This window comes from Ostrea edulis, chromosome 1 (assembly GCF_947568905.1).
Source record: "Ostrea edulis chromosome 1, xbOstEdul1.1, whole genome shotgun sequence".
Taxonomy (NCBI): Eukaryota; Metazoa; Mollusca; class Bivalvia; order Ostreida; family Ostreidae; genus Ostrea; species Ostrea edulis.
The window spans coordinates 60,895,745-60,918,084 of NC_079164.1; the positions used below are offsets into that span (position 1 = coordinate 60,895,745).

The 22,340-nt window shown below is 37.5% G+C and overlaps 2 protein-coding genes across 2 annotated transcripts; both read left to right on the forward strand.

The window, feature by feature from the left end:
• Positions 1 to 1,128: 1,128 nt before the first annotated feature.
• On the forward strand, positions 1,129 to 7,900 carry LOC125681406 (serine/arginine repetitive matrix protein 2-like). The gene is made up of 3 exons (XM_048921520.2): positions 1,129 to 1,351; positions 1,727 to 6,799; positions 7,368 to 7,900. The coding sequence occupies exons 1-3, from the start codon at positions 1,129 to 1,131 to the stop codon at positions 7,862 to 7,864; spliced, it is 5,793 nt and encodes a 1,930-aa protein (XP_048777477.2). The 3' UTR covers positions 7,865 to 7,900.
• Positions 7,901 to 11,788: 3,888 nt separating this feature from the next.
• On the forward strand, positions 11,789 to 22,124 carry LOC125648821 (kelch-like protein 24). The gene is made up of 2 exons (XM_048875811.2): positions 11,789 to 11,969; positions 19,231 to 22,124. Exons 1-2 carry the CDS (start codon positions 11,943 to 11,945, stop codon positions 21,088 to 21,090), a joined length of 1,887 nt encoding a protein of 628 aa, XP_048731768.1. The 5' UTR covers positions 11,789 to 11,942; the 3' UTR covers positions 21,091 to 22,124.
• Positions 22,125 to 22,340: the final 216 nt, after the last annotated feature.

The following is a 22,340-nucleotide window of genomic DNA, read 5'->3' on the forward strand; positions in this document are numbered from 1 at the left end:
GTGCGTAAGTCCACTCGGCCACAACGACTTCCCTGGAAAGGAAGTTTTGTTATGCTCCTAAAGCGCTACTTATACACACTGATGCAATCTCACACAGTCGCTGTGTCATTCAGTGTTTAAGATATTTTATAAGGAGAGTGGATCTCTCGATGCAATTGCATAGAATATTATATATATATATATATATATGTATGTATGTATGTATGTATGTATATATATTATCATTTTGATTTTCTTTATGTATTCAAATTATATGTAAATGTTACAACATGAAATCTCCGCAAGGGGGAAATAAAGATTGATTGAATGAATGAATGAATGAATGAATGGCTGCCCCCCCCCCCCCTTTTTTCGAAAAACGATTCTATGCATCTCATATACATTGCATGTAAATATACACGATGCAGATTTTTTTTCTATATTCAAAGACAAATATATCAGGTCAGTGAACAATCTTAGAAGTGGTTTTAATGTTTCATATATTTGGGGAAATTTGTTAAGGATGTCTGAAAAATATCTTTAAAAAAGAAATTAAACCCAAATGTACCAAAGGAAAGTTGCAGAATTTAAGTACAAATTGTTAAACTGTATTTCATGTCATAATTTTAATGTTAAATATATAGAATAAAGATGTTTTCTTTCCCAAGTTGTTGAAGACACTGAATACTTTATATTATAGAATTACCCCGTTTCACTCTTGTTACTGACACATTTATATATTTTTCAAAGGAAAAAAAAATAACCACCTGTCAATTACTTTTTTCCAAAACACAAATAAAATATTGAAATTGACCTCAGTGTTGAAAATTTTAGAGATGTAATATGATAACTGCATAGAATTGAGGAAATAATTTTTTGCAATTGAGTTTGTAAAACAGGGCCGCTTTGAACATAAGTGTGTAAGATTTTTTTTGTAAATTCAGGTCGATGTTGGTTTCCTATCATTTTTGGGTCGTATTGAACCAAACAACGTATGATATCGGCCCCTGTGCATGGTTTAGCGACACTGCAAGGAACGAGAACTCTATATGAAAGATTGCATTATTGTAACGTCATCAATCACAATTTACGTCATAATAAAGAAAACGTCATAATGCAATAAACGTAATGTGTTCACAAGGTAGCATCATGTCTTATGAAGAGGAAGTTTCAACACTTTTTACAAAGGATTTAGATACTACGAGGGAAAGCGAAATTATATCAAGTGAAAATATTCGTGAAATCATTAATGAGAACAAAGCATTGCGGAATACTGTGTCACTGCTCCTGCTGAATACAAGTCTTAGATTGGCAAAGTTAATGGGAGAGTTTACGATAAAGATGGACAGTGTGAATGAGAAATTTCAATTTAGTAAGTAGAATTTGATGAAAATGAACACGGAGTTGTTGAATGGGCATAATCATGTTATTCGATCCGCGGACTTTACGATACCATTTATTCCGTAAATGTGACTTTTAAAAACGGAATAAATAGCATGATTAGTTAACATGAGTAAAATATATACGTATTAGTAACTATTTAGTCTGTGTGCCAACCATCTATAATTATATATCTTTATACGTATAACCATGATAACGATATTGTTAAGTCCGCGGATCGAATAACATGATTATGCCACTTTGAGGTGGCGTTTTGCTATTGTTCTCCTTTATTATTATTCACAATTATTACAACTGTGAATGCAGGAAACCGTTCACTTATTGTTATTTATATTAAACGTTGTAGATGATGGAGATAAAACTAGAATCCAGTCTTCACATGAAACCTCCCACAGAACCGCTTCAGCCGCTAGATCACCCTACGAATATTATGGTGATCAGCAACAAAACTCTTTTTCAGGTTTTCAAGAAAGGAGACCCCTGCCGGAATTCAGAAGTGAAAGAAACAGAAGTCCCATATCGGAATTCAGAGCTGAGAGCAACAGAAGTCCATTACAGGAATTCAGGGTTGAGAGCTACAGCAGTCCCATGTCAGAATTTATAACTGAAAGAAACAGAAGTCCCGTACCAGAATCCAGAGCTGAGAGCAAAACAAGTCCCGTATCGGACTTTAGAACTAAAAGAAACAAAAGTCCCGTGCCGGAATTCAGACCTCAGAGCAATAGAAGCCCGTTACCGGAATTCGGAACTGAGAGCAACAGAAGTCCTGTGCTAAAATTCAGAAGTGAGAGCAACAGAAGTCCCGTCCCGGACTTTAGAACTGAAAGAAACAGAAGTCCAGTTCCGGGAGGTGAGCACAACAGAAATCCATTACCGGAATTCAGAGCTGAGAGTAACAGAAGTCCCATGTCGGACTTTAGAACTGAAAGCAATGAAAGTCCTGTGTCGGATTCTCGAACTAACAGAAACAGTAGCCCTATGTCCGAGCACAGAAGTGAAAGAAACAGAAGTCCATTACCGGAATTCAAAGTTGAAAGCAACAGAAGTCCCGTGCCGGAATTCGGAGCTGAAAGCAACAGAAGTCCAGTATCGGAATTTAGAGTTGAGAGCAAAAGAAGTCCTTTACTGGAAATTGGAGTTGAAGGAAATAGAAGTCCCGTGCTGGAATTCGGAGCTGAGAGCAGCAAAAGCGCCGCGTCGGATTTCAGAATTGAAAGAAACAGAAGTCCCGTGCTCGAGCACAGAAGTAAAAGAAACAGAAGTCCCTTTCCAGAATATAGAGCAGGGCGCAACAGAAGTCCAGCACCGGAATATAGAGCAGAGCGCAACAGAAGTCCAGTGCCAGAATATAGAGTGGGGCGCAACAGAAGTCCAGTTCCGGAATTCAGACCAGATAGCTACAGAAGTCCCGTGCCAGAATTCACGGCTGAGCCCAACAGAAGTCCATTACCGGAATTCAGTGCTATGAGCAACAGAAGTCCATTACCAGAATTCAAAGTTGAAAGCAACAGAAGCCCCATACCCGAGCACAGAAGTGAAAGAAGAAGTCCCGTGTCGGATTTTAGAACTAAAAGAAACAAAAGTCCCGTGCCGCAATTCAGAGCGGAAAGCAACATAAGTCCAGTATCGGAATATAGAGTAGGGCACAACAGAAGTCCATTACCGGAATTCAGAGCTGAGAGTAACAGAAGTTCCATGTCGGACTTTAGAACTGAAAGCAACGAAAGTCCCGTGCTGGAATTTAGAACGAAAAGCAACAAAAGTCCAGTACCGGAATATAGAGCAGAGGGCAACAGAAGTCCAGAACCGGAATATAGAGCAGCGCGCAACAGAAGTCCATTATCAGAATATAGAGCTGAGAGCAACAGAAGTCCAGTACCGGAATATAGAGCAGAGAGCAACAGAAGTCCAGTATCGGAATATAGAGCAGAGAGCAACAGAAGTCCAGTATCGGAATATAGAGCAGAGAGCAACAGAAGTCCAGTATCAGAATATAGAGCAGAGAGCAACAGAAGTCCAGTATCAGAATATAGAGCAGGGCACAACAGAAGTCCAGTATCAGAATATAGAGCAGAGAGCAACCGAAGTCCAGTACCAGAATATAGAGCAGAGGGCAACAGAAGTCCAGTATCAGAATATAGAGCAGAGGGCAACAGAAGTCCAGTAACAGAATATAGAGCAGAGGACAACATAAGTTCAGTATCAGAATTTAGAGCAGAGGGCAATAGAAGTCCAGTATCAGAATATAGAGCAGAGGGCAACAGAAGTCCAGTACCAGAATATAGAGCAGAGGGCAACAGAAGTCCAGCACCAGAATATAGAGCAGAAAGCAACAGAAGTCCAGCATCGGGATATAGAGCAGAGAGCAACAGAAGTCCAGTATCAGAATATAGAGCAGAGGGCAACAGAAGTCCAGTATCAGAATATAGAGCAAAGAGCAACAGAAGTCCAGTATCAGAATATAGAGCAGAGGGCAACAGAAGTCCAGTATCAGAATATAGAGTAGAGAGCAACAGGAGTCCAGTATCAGTATCAGAATATAGAGCAGAGAGCAACCGAAGTCCAGTATCAGAATATAGAGCAGAGGGCAACAGAAGTCCAGTATCAGAATATAGAGCAAAGAGCAACAGAAGTCCAGTATCAGAATATAGAGCAGAGGGCAACAGAAGTCCAGTATCAGAATATAGAGTAGAGAGCAACAGAAGTCCACTATCAGAATATAGAGTAGAGAGCAACAGAAGTCCAGTATCAGAATATAGAGCAGAGAGCAACCGAAGTCCAGTATCAGAATATAGAGCAGGGCGCAACAGAAGTCCAGTACCAGAATATAGAGCAGAGGGCAACAGAAGTCCAGTATCAGAATATAGAGCAAAGAGCAACAGAAGTCCAGTATCAGAATATAGAGCAGAGGGCAACAGAAGTCCAGTATCAGAATATAGAGTAGAGAGCAACAGAAGTCCAGTATCAGTATCAGAATATAGAGCAGAGGGCAACAGAAGTCCAGTATCAGAATATAGAGCAGGTCGCAACAGAAGTCCAGTATCAGAATATAGAGCAGAGAGCAACCGAAGTCCAGTATCAGAATATAGAGCAGAGGGCAACAGAAGTCCAGTATCAGAATATAGAGTAGAGAGCAACAGAAGTCCAGTATCAGTATCAGAATATAGAGCAGAGGGCAACAGAAGTCCAGTATCAGAATATAGAGCAGGGCGCAACAGAAGTCCACTATCAGAATATAGAGCAGAGAGCAACCGAAGTCCAGTATCAGAATATAGAGCAGAGGGCAACAGAAGTCCAGTATCAGAATATAGAGCAGAGGGCAACAGAAGTCCAGTATCAGAATATAGAGCAAAGAGCAACAGAAGTCCAGTATCAGAATATAGAGCAGAGGGCAACAGAAGTCCAGTATCAGAATATAGAGTAGAGAGCAACAGAAGTCCACTATCAGAATATAGAGTAGAGAGCAACCGAAGTCCAGTATCAGAATATAGAGCAGAGGGCAACAGAAGTCCAGTATCAGAATATAGAGCAGAGGGCAACAGAAGTCCAGTATCAGAATATAGAGCAAAGAGCAACAGAAGTCCAGTATCAGAATATAGAGCAGAGGGCAACAGAAGTCCAGTATCAGAATATAGAGTAGAGAGCAACAGAAGTCCACTATCAGAATATAGAGTAGAGAGCAACAGAAGTCCAGTATCAGAATATAGAGCAGAGAGCAACAGAAATCCAGTATCAGAATATAGAGCAGGTCGCAACAGAAGTCCAGTACCAGAATATAGAGCAGAGGGCAACAGAAGTCCAGTATCAGAATATAGAGCAGAGGGCAAAAGAAGTCCAGTAACAGAATATAGAGCAGAGGGCAACAGAAGTCCAGTATCAGAATATAGAGCAGAGGGCAACAGAAGTCCAGTATCAGAATATAGAGCAGAGGGCAACAGAAGTCCAGCACCAGAATATAGAGTAGAGAGCAACAGAAGTCCAGTATCAGAATATAGAGCAGAGTGCAACAGAAGTCCAGTACCAGAATATAGAGCAGAGGGCAACAGAAGTCCAGTATCAGAATATAGAGCAGAGGGCAACAGAGGTCCAGTAACAGAATATAGAGCAGAGGGCAACAGAAGTCCAGTACCAGAATATAGAGTAGAGTGCAACAGAAGTCCAGTACCAGAATATAGAGCAGAGAGCAATAGAAGTCCAGTACTGGAATATAGAGCAGCGGGCAACAGAAGTCCAGTATCAGAATATAGAGCAGAGGGCAACAGAAGTCCAGCACCAGAATATAGAGTAGAGAGCAACAGAAGTCCAGTATCAGAATATAGAGCAGAGAGCAACAGAAGTCCAGTATCAGAATATAGAGCAGAGAGCAACAGAAGTCCAGTACCAGAATATAGAGCAGAGGGCAACAGAAGTCCAGTATCAGAATATAGAGCAGAGGGCAACAGAAGTCCAGTATCAGAATATAAAGCAGAGGGCAACAGAAGTCCAGTACCGGAATACAGAGCAGAGGGCAACAGAAGTCCAGTACCGGAATACAGAGCAGAGGGCAACAGAAGTCCAGTATCAGAATATAGAGCAGAGGGCAACAGAAGTCCAGTATCAGAATATAGAGCAGAGAGCAACAGAAGTCCAGTACCGGAATACAGAGCAGAGGGCAACAGAAGTCCAGTATCAGAATATAGAGCAGGGCGCAACAGAAGTCCAGTACCGGAATATAGAGCAGAGGGCAATAGAAGTCCAGTACCAGAATATAGAGTAGAGAGCAACAGAAGTCCAGTATCAGAATATAGAGCAGAGGGCAGCAGAAATCCAGTACCGGAATATAGAGCAGATGGCAACAGAAGCCCCGTGGCCGAATTCAGAGCTGAAAGCAACAGAAATCCCGTGCCCAAGCACAGAAGTGAAAGAAGAAGTCCTGTTCCGGAATTCAGAACTGAGCGCAACAGAAGTCCATTACCGGGATTCATAGCTGCGAGCAACAGAAATCTAGGACCGGAATTCATAACTGAAAGAAGCAAAAGCCCCGTGTCCGAGCACAGGAGTGATAGAAACAGAAGCCCCTTCTCGGAACACGGAGCTATTGCAGAGACAAGAATTTCTTCTGAATCTACACGAGAAATTATTCAACGAACAGGTGCTGAGCTAAAAGACGAATGGGAGAGCTTAAGTCTGAAGACCTCCGGAAATTATCACAGAAAGGTGAAGGTTAACTCTGATGCGGTAGTTCCACAGCGAGATATTTCTCGAGGGAGGAGCGACGCGGATTCGAAATCATACACTGGAGTCAGTTCAGGGCGAGATGTAGTTGGTGACCCTGTGGCTACTTCAACACCGAAAATCCGCGGACATGTGTGGGAACCGTTGGCCACGTCGACCCCAAAACCCCAAGATGACAGATTAGTAGCTGTTATCATGAATAAAGGTATTTAGCCAACATAGAGTCAAAATTAACACAGATTGCATGTGAAATAACAACAGTTGCATGACTGTCTGATATAATTCGAATGACTTTTTAGGCCTACGCCATTATGGCGGGTGCCCCATAGTAATAAACATTTTCGTCCATCAGCACTTTCTAAATGGCACATGATAACTAAAATTTCCTTCGATCCAGAAAGATTTTCATAAATTTATACATAGTACTTGGATTAGGCAGAGGAAAGCCTCTTTCTATTTTCAGATTTATCGGATTTGTCGTAGGAACTACGAGATTTTAAAAAAAATTGACAAGAAAATAGCATGCACTTCCTAAGACACACAAAACCTTGTGAAGATTTTGGTGTTGGCGCTAATAATCTCTTAAAACTGGACGCCTATAAATCTGAGAGAGGTGATTTATAGGTGACAGAGGTGATTAGTACAGAATCCTCACTATATCGAATATATAAGCTAGAACCACACTGGGGTGGGTGGGTTATGAAAACGAATTTACAAATACATAATTTTTTATGTGCTTTATCACTGTTCACATTTTTCTTCCCGTGCTAAAGCTACCATGGTAAAAGAGAAGGGAAGACTTGTTGGAGAAATCGCCTTTCAGATGGACAGAAGAATCCTGGAATATATTTTCACTGGGTATGCAACCGATAAAAATCCAAAGAAGAGGCGTTATTACGGGTTTAACATAGGAAATATTGGCGCCATGATCCAAAAAGAAGCTGTTTTATTGGATGGTTCACGAGATCATCGGAGAGAGTTAAAAATGCGCAAACGATTTGATCACGTGGTCCAGACTTTAGCCAAGCTAGGATATCACCTAGATAAGCTCGGGGAGTTTTCACAAAATATGGTCAATAAATACGGTCTTCTTCGTGATCCACCAAGTAGGAAAATGGTCAGGAAGCTGGGATTAAATGATCCAATGGTTTTAAGAGAGGTGTTTTCTCAATTGATACAAGACGAGAAAGAACTTCGTAACGTCTTGCTGCTACTTGACTGTCTGTGTTTGTTGGCGTATGAAGACGGGCGGCCTCTCCTATTGTGGTAATTGATGTTTTGCCAGTAGTAAAAAAATTGTATTATTCAATAAATAAATGGTTTTAGAAGCGTTCTTCATGTGTGATGTTGTGTGCTGGAATGATGTTGAATATCATATCCCATCTGGGTTCTGTTCTCTTGAATGGTTCACTTAAATTCTTTATTGTCTTCGAGTTACGCAACTCATTGGAATACATCTGGTACCTGTACATCCACAATGTATCTAAATTTATAAGGTTTGTTATAGGAAGTTTTTGTCTTTGATGTACTGTATCTACAAATTGTAATGATAACCACTTCCTCGTGAGTGCGCTGTAGTGGTGAACAATGCATGTATGAATCTTCGGGGACGTAACATTAACGGTAGCACAAAAGCCGGGCCTACACACAATTTTCACCAAAATTAAGTCGTCTATGCCTATCTCCGCACTTTCTGGTTAGGGTCACTTTATTATGCTATTTCCATTCACCATAACATTAAATTAACGGTACCAGGTTGCATCCTTTGAGATTCTGTCATTTGATGAGGTCTTTAAAAGAGGTACATTTCAGTCAGAAAGCAAAGTCAGGTCCAAGTAAACAGTCCAAGGCGACCCATGGTTCTTCAATTAACGGCGAGTTAACCTTAACATCTAGGAAAGGGTACAGAGCCCCAACAAAATTAAGTTCAATTATTGTTGATACATATTGAAAATTTCTTGCATCCTGGCTTTAAACTTAATTTTCATTTGAAATTTTCGACCAAGCTAAAATCAATGGAATTAAAGCTTTCTCTCAAATCTGAATCAATATGAAGATGAAACAGTCATCTTATGGTATTTCAGAATGCTTAAATCTGTTGGGGCAAAGATGTGGGGGGACTACAATTTATCATTTGTTACGTCCCTGATTTTGATGAATAATAAGTCTATTTTAACGGCTAGGCCGAAGAAATGCAAGTAGAATGTAGATAAAAAGGATAATGGCGCACTTGGTAGGCATTTTCGCCTATATGAGTAATAATTTCCTTGAATACAAAATTTGGCCAATATTTTATTATACAATCTTAGTTTATGCATGTGTGATCTCAAATTACACAAAAATTATCTTTAAACGTCAATCTTATCCATTTTGTTCTCAATCTATATATAAATATCTAACAAGGGATGACTCGAAAATAGGGCACCGGTTGTAAAAAAACAAAAGACCCCTCAAAATCAACTTAGTTCCAAGGAACAGATCGAATCGTCCTATCCAAAGGACGTTAAACATCTCTTAAAACAAGTCCAACGTAGTCCAATATTTTCATATTTAATTTGATGAGTTTTATAGACGAAAATAATTCAAGCTGTCTGTATTAGCGTCCATCACGCACAGGAAAATATAACTCCTGCCATGAAGCTTATTTCCAGCTTTCGGAAACTCGGGAGGGTTTATAAATACAATGAAAAACTCAGATTTTTGCTTTCTTTCTTCTTTTAAATACCTTTTAAACGGGATTTTTTTTCTTTGGAAGGTAATATTTCGTTACAGTCTGATTCTAAATACAGTGTACAACACTAACGTTTATAAAACTCATTAAATCTAATATGAATGGACTACATTAGTTTCTGCACTGGGGCACCTGTACTTTTGGATGTGTTTACTAATCAGGGAGTGATGCTAAGTGAAGGTGCAATGTGCTGTAAAAGGCACATGGCTGGTAAAGTTTAGACATAGTAGACACAAATAAAAATTCTACACTATATGCACCACAAGTTTTAGTTATTGAACGATGTACACGAATATGCAGATTCATCAAAACCCATTCTTCTCAGCTTCAACGATCTTGAGGGGTACAGTGATCTTCACAATATGACAGGTTGGACGAGGATCGATATAAGCATACAGTTCTATTTGAAGGTTATGATGAGCATAATTGTGATATCGACTGAGATAGACTTCGTTTTTTCTCTCTCTAGAATCCTGACCCTCGTGGACAAGACGGAGTGGTCAGGGGAATCAAAATGTTTATAGAGAAGTTGCTCATCACCATTATTTATTTGATATATATGCGTCACGATATTCTTTTATTAAGTGAACCCATAGTTTTCCCGACATAAATTAAGCCACAATCGAGGTTACACTCCCCATAGCAAAGACAACGTTAGAAGATTTACAGGTCAAATTCTCAAAAAGTTTTGATACAGAAACTACGTCCTGTGAGATTACTAGTAAATGAATTTCTAGTGATCATTTTATCACAAGTTTTACACAACACTTTGAGATCGAGCACATGAGATCTGAAAAGGAATCATAAAAAAAATGTCTCATACTGGAACATGGCAATCTTCATATAATTTGGGTATACGAACTTTCATTTCTGTATATTTCTGATATTTCGACGGATAATCCGAGAGACACCAACCATCCTGTTAGAGCCTGTGCTCCATATAGACTCCACCGAGTGACACCATTTTATACTGGGCGACCATAGGCACAGAAACTTGTGGATTTCTCACAAATTAGAAGTTATTTTAAGCAACCTCTCTCAGGATATCTAAGGAAAACATTTCTGAAACATTTTTCTTATCGAAAAGGCATTATCAATATTATTCACACTAAACTAAAACATCACTGCTCACTGAATCACGAACTGCACAGACGAAACCAGGGACGAATCCAGGAATTGCGGTTACGGGGGGCGCCACTTTATGAGGCAATGGGGGTCCAGGGGGCGAAGCCCCCGGAAGCTCCTGAATTTTACAGATTTTATGGGGCTTGAAATATTTCTCCTATCTAGTCATTTGTACTATTTCCTATCATTTTAATAGGTAAAATTAATAAAATTACCCTTAAGGGTTTTTTGGAAAAAAACTAAGTTCTCCCAATAAAGTAATTCAAGAAATCAAAAGATTTTGTCATTTATTTCTCCAGGAGTGGAAGAAATTATTGCTTCTTTTATCGTTTAGTACATTTTCCGAAACAAGATACCGCGATTTACCTTAAATTTGAAAAATTTAGGGGGGGGGGGGGGGCGCCGGCTGCGCCCCCTCTAAATCCGCCACTGTAAAACACCATATATAGATTTTCTCACTTCGTTTTGTAGCAAGATGTCTACCACTTTTTCTTTGTATGTAAAATATGCATTCAAATATTTAACAGATATAGGAAATGTACAAATAACAACTTGAAAGATTGTCACATATTTATTTTTAAAATCAAATTCTGAATGTGAAGAATATCTTACTAATTTGCACAGGAAATTTAGTTGAAGATGACTAAAAATTCACATTCTAAAATTATTCAATGGGACAAATATAGTCAACAAAGAGAGAAAATATTTAAACGTGTACATTCAGAAGTGAATAAATTTTCTGATATAAAGAAAAGCTTTTTTGGGGGGGTTGGGGGGTTGAAATTATGAACTGAAGTCATGATAATTTGCCTTATTTTTTCATATATAAATATATTAAAAATCAGCTCCATTTTTTTTTTACTTGAATTATAACCATATGATATGCAGTTTGACTCCTTCCTTCTTGTCTAAAGTAATTTCATCCCAAAACTCAAGTATGTACATGTATGTCAGCACGTTGTTACACGGTTGAACTATGTCATTTGGTTTTCTTTCCTATGTATGTAATGCTCCTTACATCCTGTTTGGGCTCTGAATTAGAAATAAATCTATTATATTCTAATTTGTTGCGACTGGGGGAGAGGGATTGCCATCTAGCCTTGTGCCCTGGCCTTCCAGTGGCGTAGCTTCCATTGAGGCAACCGAGGCAGCTGCCTCGGTAAAAAAACCACCTTTTACGTTGTTAAAATGTCAATACCCCCTGCCTCGGTAATATTCGTACCCAAGCTACGCCTATGCCTTCCCATACTCCGCAGGTTAGATTGCCATTCAGTTAGTACTCTTTCCGTTAAAAATGATTTTTGCAACGAATAGTTCAGAGTTTGAGTTAATATTTTTGGGGGTCATCCACACGTTTGCCACAGCATGTGCTCGATAACGAATGCGAAAATACAATGATTGTGTTTTGACAACAGGGGTGACGAGTAACTGACTTCACAAAGTGACAAAGGAACAGTCTAGTCTGTTCTGTCGATGGGGAGTTAGAATAAAGATGACAGAACAATTGAATTGTGTTGAGGTAAATATTTCTAATAGGTAAACTTTGTGATTGATTGTTGACCTTAATGAAACAAACAAATTGATCAAACTTCCGTGTTGACGTATTTTATTGATCGCCTAAAAATTGCATTTATCAGCTGTTCATTAAAGGTCCAGACATCGCGTTTCACTTGACTGGTTCTAAAAAATTACAAGACATGTCGATGACATTCTTCGCAATTAATCTTTAGACTCACTAAGAAACAAAAGTATTATTGACGGTGACATCGATCTAACCATAAGTACTTGAGTCAAAACTAATGAATTATTTCCTTATTACACCAATCACTTAATATTTGTGCTATGCTAACGGGCGTAGAGAGTATAGGGCGGATCTTCACTTGCTATTACAGTATTACTGTTTTTATACGTCTGTGAAAGACGGGATGTATTTTGGTATGGCATCTTCCGTCTGTCTGTCTGGACCTTGTAGGCAAAATGCAAAATGAACCATAAGTTCCAGGTCTTGGTAACTTGGTACATTTGATAACCATGATGAGAGAAAGATGTCTATTTTGCAAGGTCAAGGTTGTAGTGACAGTTAAAAGGAAAACCTTGTAGGCAGAATACAGACCAAATTAATTGGGGCTAGGTCGCTAGGACCATCAAACTTGGTACACATATTCCTTAAGCCAAATGGAAGACGTCTTTTGTTCTTCGAGGTCATAGGTCAAGGTTGTAGTATCACTTAGAAAAACCTTGTAGTCAGGATACAGGCAGAACTGTTGGGACTAGGACTGTCAAACTTGGTACGCATACACTTTATGCCAAGCGGAGGATGCCTATTGTTTATCAAGGTCAGGGTCATAGTATCACTTAGAAAATCTTGTTTTCGTTACAGATACAAATTATTGCCCTGAGATTTAGTCACAAACTTCCTCTCGGAGGAATATAAATTCAGTTTGCATTTCAGCTAGTCTGGTGCACCATGACCTACTTTAGAGGTAAAAGTAGGTCAAACAGTTTTCCAAATTTTTTCCCGTTATAAATACAGGTACATGTGATGTATTGCCCTGAAATTTTGTCACAACCTTTCTCTCAGTTCACATTTCAACTGGATTGGTGCACCATGACCTACTTTAGGGCTAAAAGTAGGTAAAATAGTTTTCTGGACTTTTTCTCATCATGGATACAGATATAATTGCACTGAAGGTCTAACAGGCATATGCTGTACAGTTTGCATTACTCTTGTTCATCAATTCAGAGTGTGCTGCATAATGTGCTTACAGACCCAACAGGCATATGTAAAAATGTACTGTTTGTGGTACTCTTGTTTTTTACAATGATTTGCTAAAAACTGTTATGATTTATAAATATAGTTGTACAATTTATTTGAACAAATTAAATGTTTAAATTACAAATTGCATGCCTGAATCATAAATTCTCTTTTTGCAATCAACCTCAAATAACTGTTGAAGCAACTAATGAATTAATTACTTGGAACTCCTTTTGTGGCTTGAGACAGCCGAGGATACCAATAGTTGAAAAAAAGTGGCAGCACCCATTTGGTTCACAGAATTTTTAGTGATAGTATATAGAAATTATTTCTTTTCTTTCGACGATTTTGTCTTTTTCCTTTCACTTTCATGTTACCTTTAAAGTTGTGGTTTGTGAACAGATCTTCGACCCATCTGAGCTATGTTTGGATTTAGAGGCACTCCTGTTCATTGGGGGATTCTAATTAATTTCATGATGTATGTCATAAGCTGTAAATCCATGATACAATGTAGCAGTATCATGAACACTACACACAATAATTTACAGAAATCCCATTTAAAAAATTTCCTGTTCATTTGGTCAAATCGGAACCAATTCTCTTGGTATATCTAAAATGTTTTTCCTGTTTCCCTAATAAAAAATTTCCTTATTATATTGATAAAACATGTTTTCTGGAAATAGTTTACAGTTCAAATATTTCCATATGTTAAAGCCCCACTCAGAAATCATATTGTTGGCAGCTGTTTATACGTTTGAATTCTGGGGCATATTGATAATAAATCTGCTAGGGATGTTAAAAAGATAATTTTACTAAAATAAAAGTAAAAAAAAACCAAAAAAACTTGGGTTTTTTTTAATGCCGAATATTGGTAGTACATGTGTACAAGTAATTTATTCCAATGAATGGCAGCATTAGTATATGATGATTCAGTAGATATATGAATAATACATACCAGTAAACATTAAACAGAAATTTCATATAGGATACATGTATCATATTCAATTCTTCAGTTCACATCTTTCTGTCTGTAACAGAATCACTGTAATAATTATCATATCATGATCATAAAGGAATGATCAGCACTGGTATGACCATCAGGAATTAACTCATCCTCCTTTGAGAATAATATTTTCAATACTGAGCCTTACAATACCTTAATTACCAGGTTGGGGGTGATGAAGGAGGGAGGGGGTGGGGTGGGGGGAAAGTAACAATGTAAAGGACAGAAAGCTCGCAAATACAATATCATTTTCAAAATTATTTTTTAAACTGACCTTCAGATGGAAATTATCATACATGTACATGTAACTTCATGAAGAAAAAGAATATTCCATACAAAGATTGATGTGGCAAGTCTTAAAGCTTGCAGTATCACATGATCAATATAAACACAGCCTAACACCAACATGTCATCAATGCTGAGCTTACAATGCATGCAGCAGTGGATTTCTAATATCATTATGCATGTAAATGTCTCGTCTTAACACTGTTCTTTCTTACATCATGAAATTATATCACCACTACACGTCAAAATGTGCTTAAACAATTTCTCTTTCAAATTAAAGAAACCCAGATCTACACGTGTATTCTCCAAAACTTTTATACTATTTTTATTTTTTGGTCTCCCTGTAATATCTTCAATAAAATGAACACAAACACATGATGGTGCCATTAAGAGAAATACAAAAACAGGTCAGCTAACAAAGGAGCACAACTTGTGCCCATGGGAACCCCAACAAACTGCCGGAAGACCCGATCACCAAAGACCACGAAGACACTGCCAATGAGGAACCGTAGCACATCTTCTATTTCAACTTCAGAGTACTTGTGCGTGGAATTAAGAGTGGTGTTTAATAAAGTAATGTTTTGGACGACTGATCACTAGACACGAATATTTGCATTTTCCACTCCTGCTGAAGAAGCAACCGCCCACGATACCAAAAAGACCAGCACCCAATTTATCGTGAGGAATGGTCGTGTTAAGTGTTAAAAAGTCATACGTCTTGATGTCGTCAATCTCAGAAAAGCCGTGCTATCCCAAGTCTACTAAAAGTTCTTTAGAATTCCTTACAATCCATATTTGATCTACACCACCTCCGGCACACTCAGTTACACAGCAAGTCTGAAGTTTCTCCTTCACAGCTGGTAGTATTCCCATGAGAAGCAAAGACAGGGGCTTGGTAGAACACTTACTGGATCCAGCAATGTATCTTTGTTTGTAAGGGTGTTTATGTACTTTAGGAATCCAGTATAGGTATGGTAACTCATATTCATTCGACCCATTGACCGGGATACCAAATGCATCTAAAACTGAAGCATGACTTTGAAGAATTTCATCTTCCGAAAGGGCAGTTGGAGCACAAGTACGATTACCAAAAGTGGAATCAATGCCAAGTTCGTTTAAAATACAGCTGCAACAATGAACCCTACAATCAGTGTTTGAAATTGGTTTAAAACTTGGTGTAGACCACAGTTCTATGCCAAAACAAGATGACATAGACCTTATTGTATTGGTATAGACCACAACATTGAAACCCCCCCCACACAATTGACAAATTAAAAACATATTGCTATTTACTTCTAATGTACTTAGAAAGCATATTTTCTTTCCATTTCCATAACAATATCCTCCTTTCCTCATAACATTTTTCAGACAATGCCTGACCAGGGTCCTTTGGGATAACTCATTGCTTTAAACCTAGAAAATCGACATAGACAATTTGGTCTATCTCAATTACAATTGGCATAGACCGGTGTCATCTGACATAGACTACTCGGTCTAATTGGTTAATTTCGAACACAGTGTAACAAACAAAGACAATGTTCTTACAACTTTGTCAGCTGGAACCAAAACTTATTCCTCATGTAACCAATCTAATTCTTTTATCACTTCTGGTTTACCAAATTTAACACAGAAGAATGGGTGACAATTACTTTTGTTTCAATATGTCTAATGCGGGGTTTTAATATTCCTCTTATACTTTTAATCCATTCCTCCTTTTCACACTCAACCCATCGTCCGGTACAATCTCTGACAAAACCAACAACAGAGATAAAGCTCCGCTGCCAACCAATTTTTACATTGAAGGGGATTTTTGAAATTAAAAAGAAAGCTGGAGTCATAGTGCTTGTTTTAAAGCTACAGTGTGTTAAACTTGACCTTTTTGCACTTAAAATCTACTTTGGATTTATTGACATAAACTAGTTTTGTCTGTTTATGTCAACACAACCTACATGTAAACTATACAAAATGAATCATTACATCAAATTGATGCGTACCTCCTGTCTTCTAACAAAATAGATATAGAAGTATAATGCTAGTAGATTGGAAATAAGTAATGACATTTTTGCACCTAATAAAAAAATGGATGCATATATAAATATATATATATATATTTAATGGTTTAGTTTGGATGTAATAAGTACAAATATAAAATAAGGGACTTGTACACTTTCTATGATGTTACATTACCCCTCCCTAAACTCTATATTGTTTTAGACTTGAGAAATCATGGGAATAAATTACATTCCATACAGTAAATTGTATTCATTTTACTTATAAAATCAGAAATTTAGTTTTCATTTTTGTCATTTTTAGGGGAAAGTTTGTTTGTAGCAAATGTCGTTAATTTTAATAAAAATTTATTGTAAAGAATTTGAGTGTTCAAAAGAACATAATATTAGGTGTATTGTAAGTTTTTAAAATTGCTCTTAAGGTGGGTCCTTAGTCCTGGAATTTTGGGGTTTAGGTAGCATTTTTTTGTTTGGAATCAATAAATTAACATTCTGAGTAATGAAAATAGGCAAAACAGTAAAGATTTCCATATTAATTTTCATTACAGACACTACTGAAGCCATGTACCCCTATGTAGATTTTTATGAAATTCATTGGAAACAGTTTTTTGTTGTTATCTTAAAATAAAAACAAAATATTTTTTAAATTGCATTTATTTATCAGGAAACATGTCAATAACTAAAACACATGTAATTTTCAATATGTTCATCACGTTTTAAGATAATATGTGCAAAATTATTGAGTTAGCGTTATTCTCCAAAATGTTAAAAAACAAACAAAGGTGGACACATTTTCCTTATAGCATGGTTTACATATCATTTTTTCTGTTTATATTAGTAGAGGTACATCTGTTATAGTTGTTCATGAAAAAAAATCCATACCTTTCCTTAATAATTTCAAATCTATAGCTTCCAGAATATGTATACCCCCATGAAAAGCGAAGCCTGGCACCATACAGTTGAGCTATTCAAATTCACTCATGGATTAAAATTTTATGTAATTTCACGAAAACACACAGATAATGATTCCTTGTCACCTTGGTAAAATGTTTGGGAAAAATAAAGGAAATCTGTCGCATAATGGACTTGAAAAATAATTTAATGAAAACAGAGTTATTGTCCTTGGATTCAATGTTTTGAAACATATCATTGATTATTCAAATATAACTAAGACTTTTGAAATATGTTATGGCTAACAAGATTTTTTACAATAACTATTGAAAAGGACTCCAGCAAAATTTGTGTTCCAGTCATTAAATCATTGACTTTGCAAAATCTTATGAAGTCACAGGAGTGTGGAACTACGTTAAGTCTAGAATTTAAGTTGGAACTTTAAAAACTGGAGGATATAGTTTAATTTTTTGAATTATTAGCCAGAAGATAAATTTTGATACAAAATTTCGGGTAAATTAATTGAAAAGATTTTAAGAATCGGTGTTCTCTTTGGGAAAATAATGATAATATATCAATCAAATTAATGAATTTACAACATTTGAATTAGTTCTAAGTCACAGACACTCGATATTTTATATATATATAATAAAAAAAAAAAGATTGCCTTCGTGTAAACATAATATTATGGTGTTTTTTTTTTTTAAATATATGTATTTAAATGTTGATTGCCTGTGTTCAAAACCTCTTCCACTTGTTTAAAAAATTACAAATTGAAATAATATCTAGGGGTATAAATAATGAAGATATATTGGATATATCAGAAACGGTATCGTGCATATTTCGAGCTCTTTGACTAACAATCATTCTACCAAAAAATGTAGTCCTTTCCAAATCCTTTCTGAATTTGTATCCTGCACGGCTGTGCTATAGTATTCTGCGCGGTTGTACGTACTATAGTATCCTGTGCAGCTGTGCTATAGTATCCTGTGCAGCTGTGCTATAGTATCCTGTGCAGCTGTGCTATATTCTGCACAGCTGTGCTATATTATTCTGTGCAGCTGTGCTATAGTATCCTGCGCTGCTGTGCTATATTCTGCACAGCTGTGCTATAGTACCCTGATGGTTGTGCTATAGTATCCTGCGCTGCTGTGCTATAGTATCCTATGCAGCTGTGCTATAGTATCCTGCGTGGTTGTGCTATGGTATCCTGTGTGGTTGTGCTATAGTATCCTATGCAGCTGTGCTATAGTATCCTGCGTGGTTGTGCTATGGTATCCTGTGTGGTTGTGCTATAGTATCCTATGCAGCTGTGCTATAGTATTCTGTGTGGTTGTGCTATAGTATCCTGTGTGGTTGTGCTATAGTATCCTGTGCAGCTGTGCTATAGTATCCTGTGCAGCTGTGCTATAGTATCCTGTGCGGCTGTGCTATAGTATCCTGTGCAACTGTGCTATATCCTGCACGGTTGTGCTCAAAAGCTGAGGAGTCAACTTTCTTTTAATGTCATCTTCAATTTCATTCTTGGAAAACCGGATTTTGATCTTTTCAATTTTATGGAATGTTGAAAATCGAACCTTGTAATTTGATGTCAGTTGTTCCTCTGACAGTTTCTATCTAATTTAATGATCTGAGAATGAAAATGTAAGATAGATGTAATGTCATAGTGCTCAGTATATCAATGTTATATAATAGAATAAAATAATATAGGTACTGTTTATTATGGATAGATAACCAAGACGCCGTAATCATCCTTGTTTCAATCTTATCAACACCTCAGACACTATGCTATACTACTGTGATTTCTGCCGAGTAAACCGTTGTTTCTCTATTTCAGGAAGTGGAAGTATCGAATGCCACCATCCCTCAGTTACAGTTCTTGACGCACTTGTCTGCTGGTCTAGAGGGAATTCTCAATAGCACACAACATGCTGACGTCATAATTCAAGTCGAAGAACATGAGTACCAATGTCATAAAGTAATATTGTCAGCCATGTCGCCATATTTCGAGGCAATGTTTACCCACGATATGAAGGAAAACCGCGAAAGTATTGTCAGATTACATGACATAGAACCCGAAATTTTTGAAAATCTTCGCACGTTCATGTATACGGGAAAAGCCGAAGTTAGGGAGGAAAACGCTGAAAAGATCTTCCGCGCATCATCCCTCATGCAGATACCTTGTTTACAAGAACGCTGTGAAGAATTTTTGCTCTCTCAAATATCTCACGAAAACTGCATTGGAATATGGAAGATTGCAAAGGCGCATGCGTGCACGAAGCTTAGTGAGAAGGCATGGGAAACTATTCTGGAAAATTTTCAAATGGTGTGTACAACAGAAGATTTTCTGCAGCTTGATATAGACGACCTTGTTTGTATTTTGCAGGATGATTATTTGCAATCTCCGTCTGAGGAATTCATATGCGATGTCGCCATGGAATGGATTGACTACGACAAAGAACGGCGAAGTCACAATATCTGTGAAATCGTTCCGGCCTTGCGACTTTCGCTCGTTTCCTCAGATTATTTGTTCCACGTTTTCGACTCCAATGCTGTTGTCCAGAATAGTCCCCAGTGCAGGTCGGTGATGCGGGAAGCTTTACGTTATCACACATGTCTGTCCAAACGCCAAGATTTTACACCCATTAGATGTACCAGAAGAATGACTAGTAAAATGGACGATGTTTTGATCGTGATAGGAGGTTTACTAACCACAACTCCTCGATACCAAACAACAAAAGAGGTGCTATGTTTCAGCTTCCAGCAGGAAAAATGGTACTATCTCCCGTCTTTACCATACGACCCTGGATATGAATTTGCAGCCTGTACACACGGGGACAGTATATTTGTCTCTGGTGGGTGGTTAAAACTTCAAGGTCTTGCAGAATTCAAGACTCACAAAAACGAATGGAAGATCTGTGAAACCATGACAAATGGAAGATGTGGTCATGTCATGGTTTCCGTGGCACACTCTATCTTCGTTTTGGGTGGGAGAGATGGACGAGCACCTGCAATGACAAATATTGAGGAATTTAACCTGCTTACTGAAAAATGGTCCATGGCAGGTGATCTCTTACTGGGAGTTAGGTCTACGTCTGCCTCGACAATTGGAGAAAAAATATTTATCTTTGGAGGAATAACAGAATCTGACAAGGATACGATGTCTGTACAGTGCTTCGACACGCGATTACATTGCACTAGCATAATAGGCGATCTTCCCTTTACCTGTCGACTTACTCGGACTGTGAGCTTGGATATGTCCGTTTACGTTCTAGCACCAGATGGCAGAGTGCTGGAATTCTGTGATCCAACATTGAGTATTATTTCTCACAACGTTTCACGGCCAAGGTCACGCTGCGATTCTTCAGATTCCACTGACGTCACAGTCACTTCGACGGAGCCGTATACTGTCACCACAACCTTATCCCCTCAGCTGGGAAAACTTCTATGTCGAATCCCCAATTTCAGCCAACACCACTTCGAGGTGATCCAACATCGAGGAGACATCTTGCTGGTTGGCGGCAAAACACCTGATAACACCATTCTGAAGAACATCATACAAGTCAATGTACATAGTAAAGGTGACATCAAAATCACCAACAAGACGCCGCTAGAGATGCCGTCGGCCCGATGGTGTTTCGGATGTGTGAAGACCGTTGTACCACGTGATTATCTCAACAATGAAATAAGGAATTAATATATATATATATATATATAGAGAGAGAGAGAGAGAGAGAGAGAGAGAGAGAGAGAGAGCTTGAGAGAGAGAGAGAGCTTTAATTTCTTTGTGACTTATCGATGGTCACATGGCTTTGAAAATGTAAGCTTGTGTTAGTTGATAAAAAAGCTTGTTAGAAATTGTTAATTATCGGAGAGTTTGTCTAGGTTCTTGGACCACTAGTAGTCATTCCAAGTTGATATGACATAATGTCTTTCACCGTTCGTGCAATGCCTTTTTTGTATTTTATCGTGGTAATGTAAAGATACCACTAAGTGTAGATACACAGATGTTTAATGATATTGTTGCCCGTTCATTTTTGGAAGAAAAAAACTTATTGGACGGTGTAAAATTTACAACACAGCGAATATTGTATTATGAATGTTTGTATACACCCCACCCAATAAGTGAAATAACTTGCTGCTTAGAATTAGTGAATAGTTTGTGTGGAGTGTTGTCCTATTTCTTTTCATGCAGAATTGAATATTTTCAACTGGAAAGTGTTCGCTTTATGTAATCAGGAGGTTTTTATCTTTTAGAAGTTTTGCCAAGATTTTTTTTTTTTTTTTTTTCAAAAATAAATGTTCATGATGACAATGTAGTATTTTGGATTGCTTTGATATTAGAAATATGCATCACTTTTGGACTTGCAGTTTGTAAGTGGCCATATGACCCTTGGACTTGTTTAAAAGAAGAAGAAAACTTGACTTTATACAAAGGATATTCTTTGTAGGTACTATATTTGGTTGTTGTTATGTTATATTTTACTACTTTTAGGGGTTGTACGTCATGTTTTGCAATAAATATGTACAAGCAACCCATGAAAAGAATTAGTTTTTTTTTTATTTGTTTTTGGTAAAACTGTTGTATTTTGTCTATTATTAATCATGGATTAAATTCATACATGTTTATTCCTATTTGATGTACTTTTCTTCGTAATTTGTTTCTGTGGTCGATTTAAATATCACATGCAGTTACTCATGTTTGGTTTAAAATAAAAAGTTGTAAAGAAATTTCATGTTCGGAGCACAGAGCAGGGATCGGATCCGGGGCAAATATATCTTGGTTTTTTCACAGGTATCTGAATTTTTATCAATAAATAGATACAAAAAGAAAAAAATAATACGCTATCTATATATTTAAATACACTATTTATATGTATAGATATTTTTTTCTTTTATTGATTAATATTCAGATACCTGTGGATTTTTAAACTGAGTGTATTGTAG

Excerpts from the sequence above, each read along its gene's own strand:
- LOC125681406 (XM_048921520.2), top strand. The coding sequence starts at position 1,129 with ATGTCTTATGAAGAGGAAGTTTCAACACTTTTTACAAAGGATTTAGAT. Across the intron at positions 1,352-1,726 it reads GAATGAGAAATTTCAATTTA|ATGATGGAGATAAAACTAGA; the intron begins GTAAGTAGAATT and ends TAAACGTTGTAG. Across the intron at positions 6,800-7,367 it reads AGCTGTTATCATGAATAAAG|CTACCATGGTAAAAGAGAAG; the intron begins GTATTTAGCCAA and ends CCCGTGCTAAAG.
- LOC125648821 (XM_048875811.2), top strand. The coding sequence starts at position 11,943 with ATGACAGAACAATTGAATTGTGTTGAG. Across the intron at positions 11,970-19,230 it reads AACAATTGAATTGTGTTGAG|GAAGTGGAAGTATCGAATGC; the intron begins GTAAATATTTCT and ends TCTCTATTTCAG.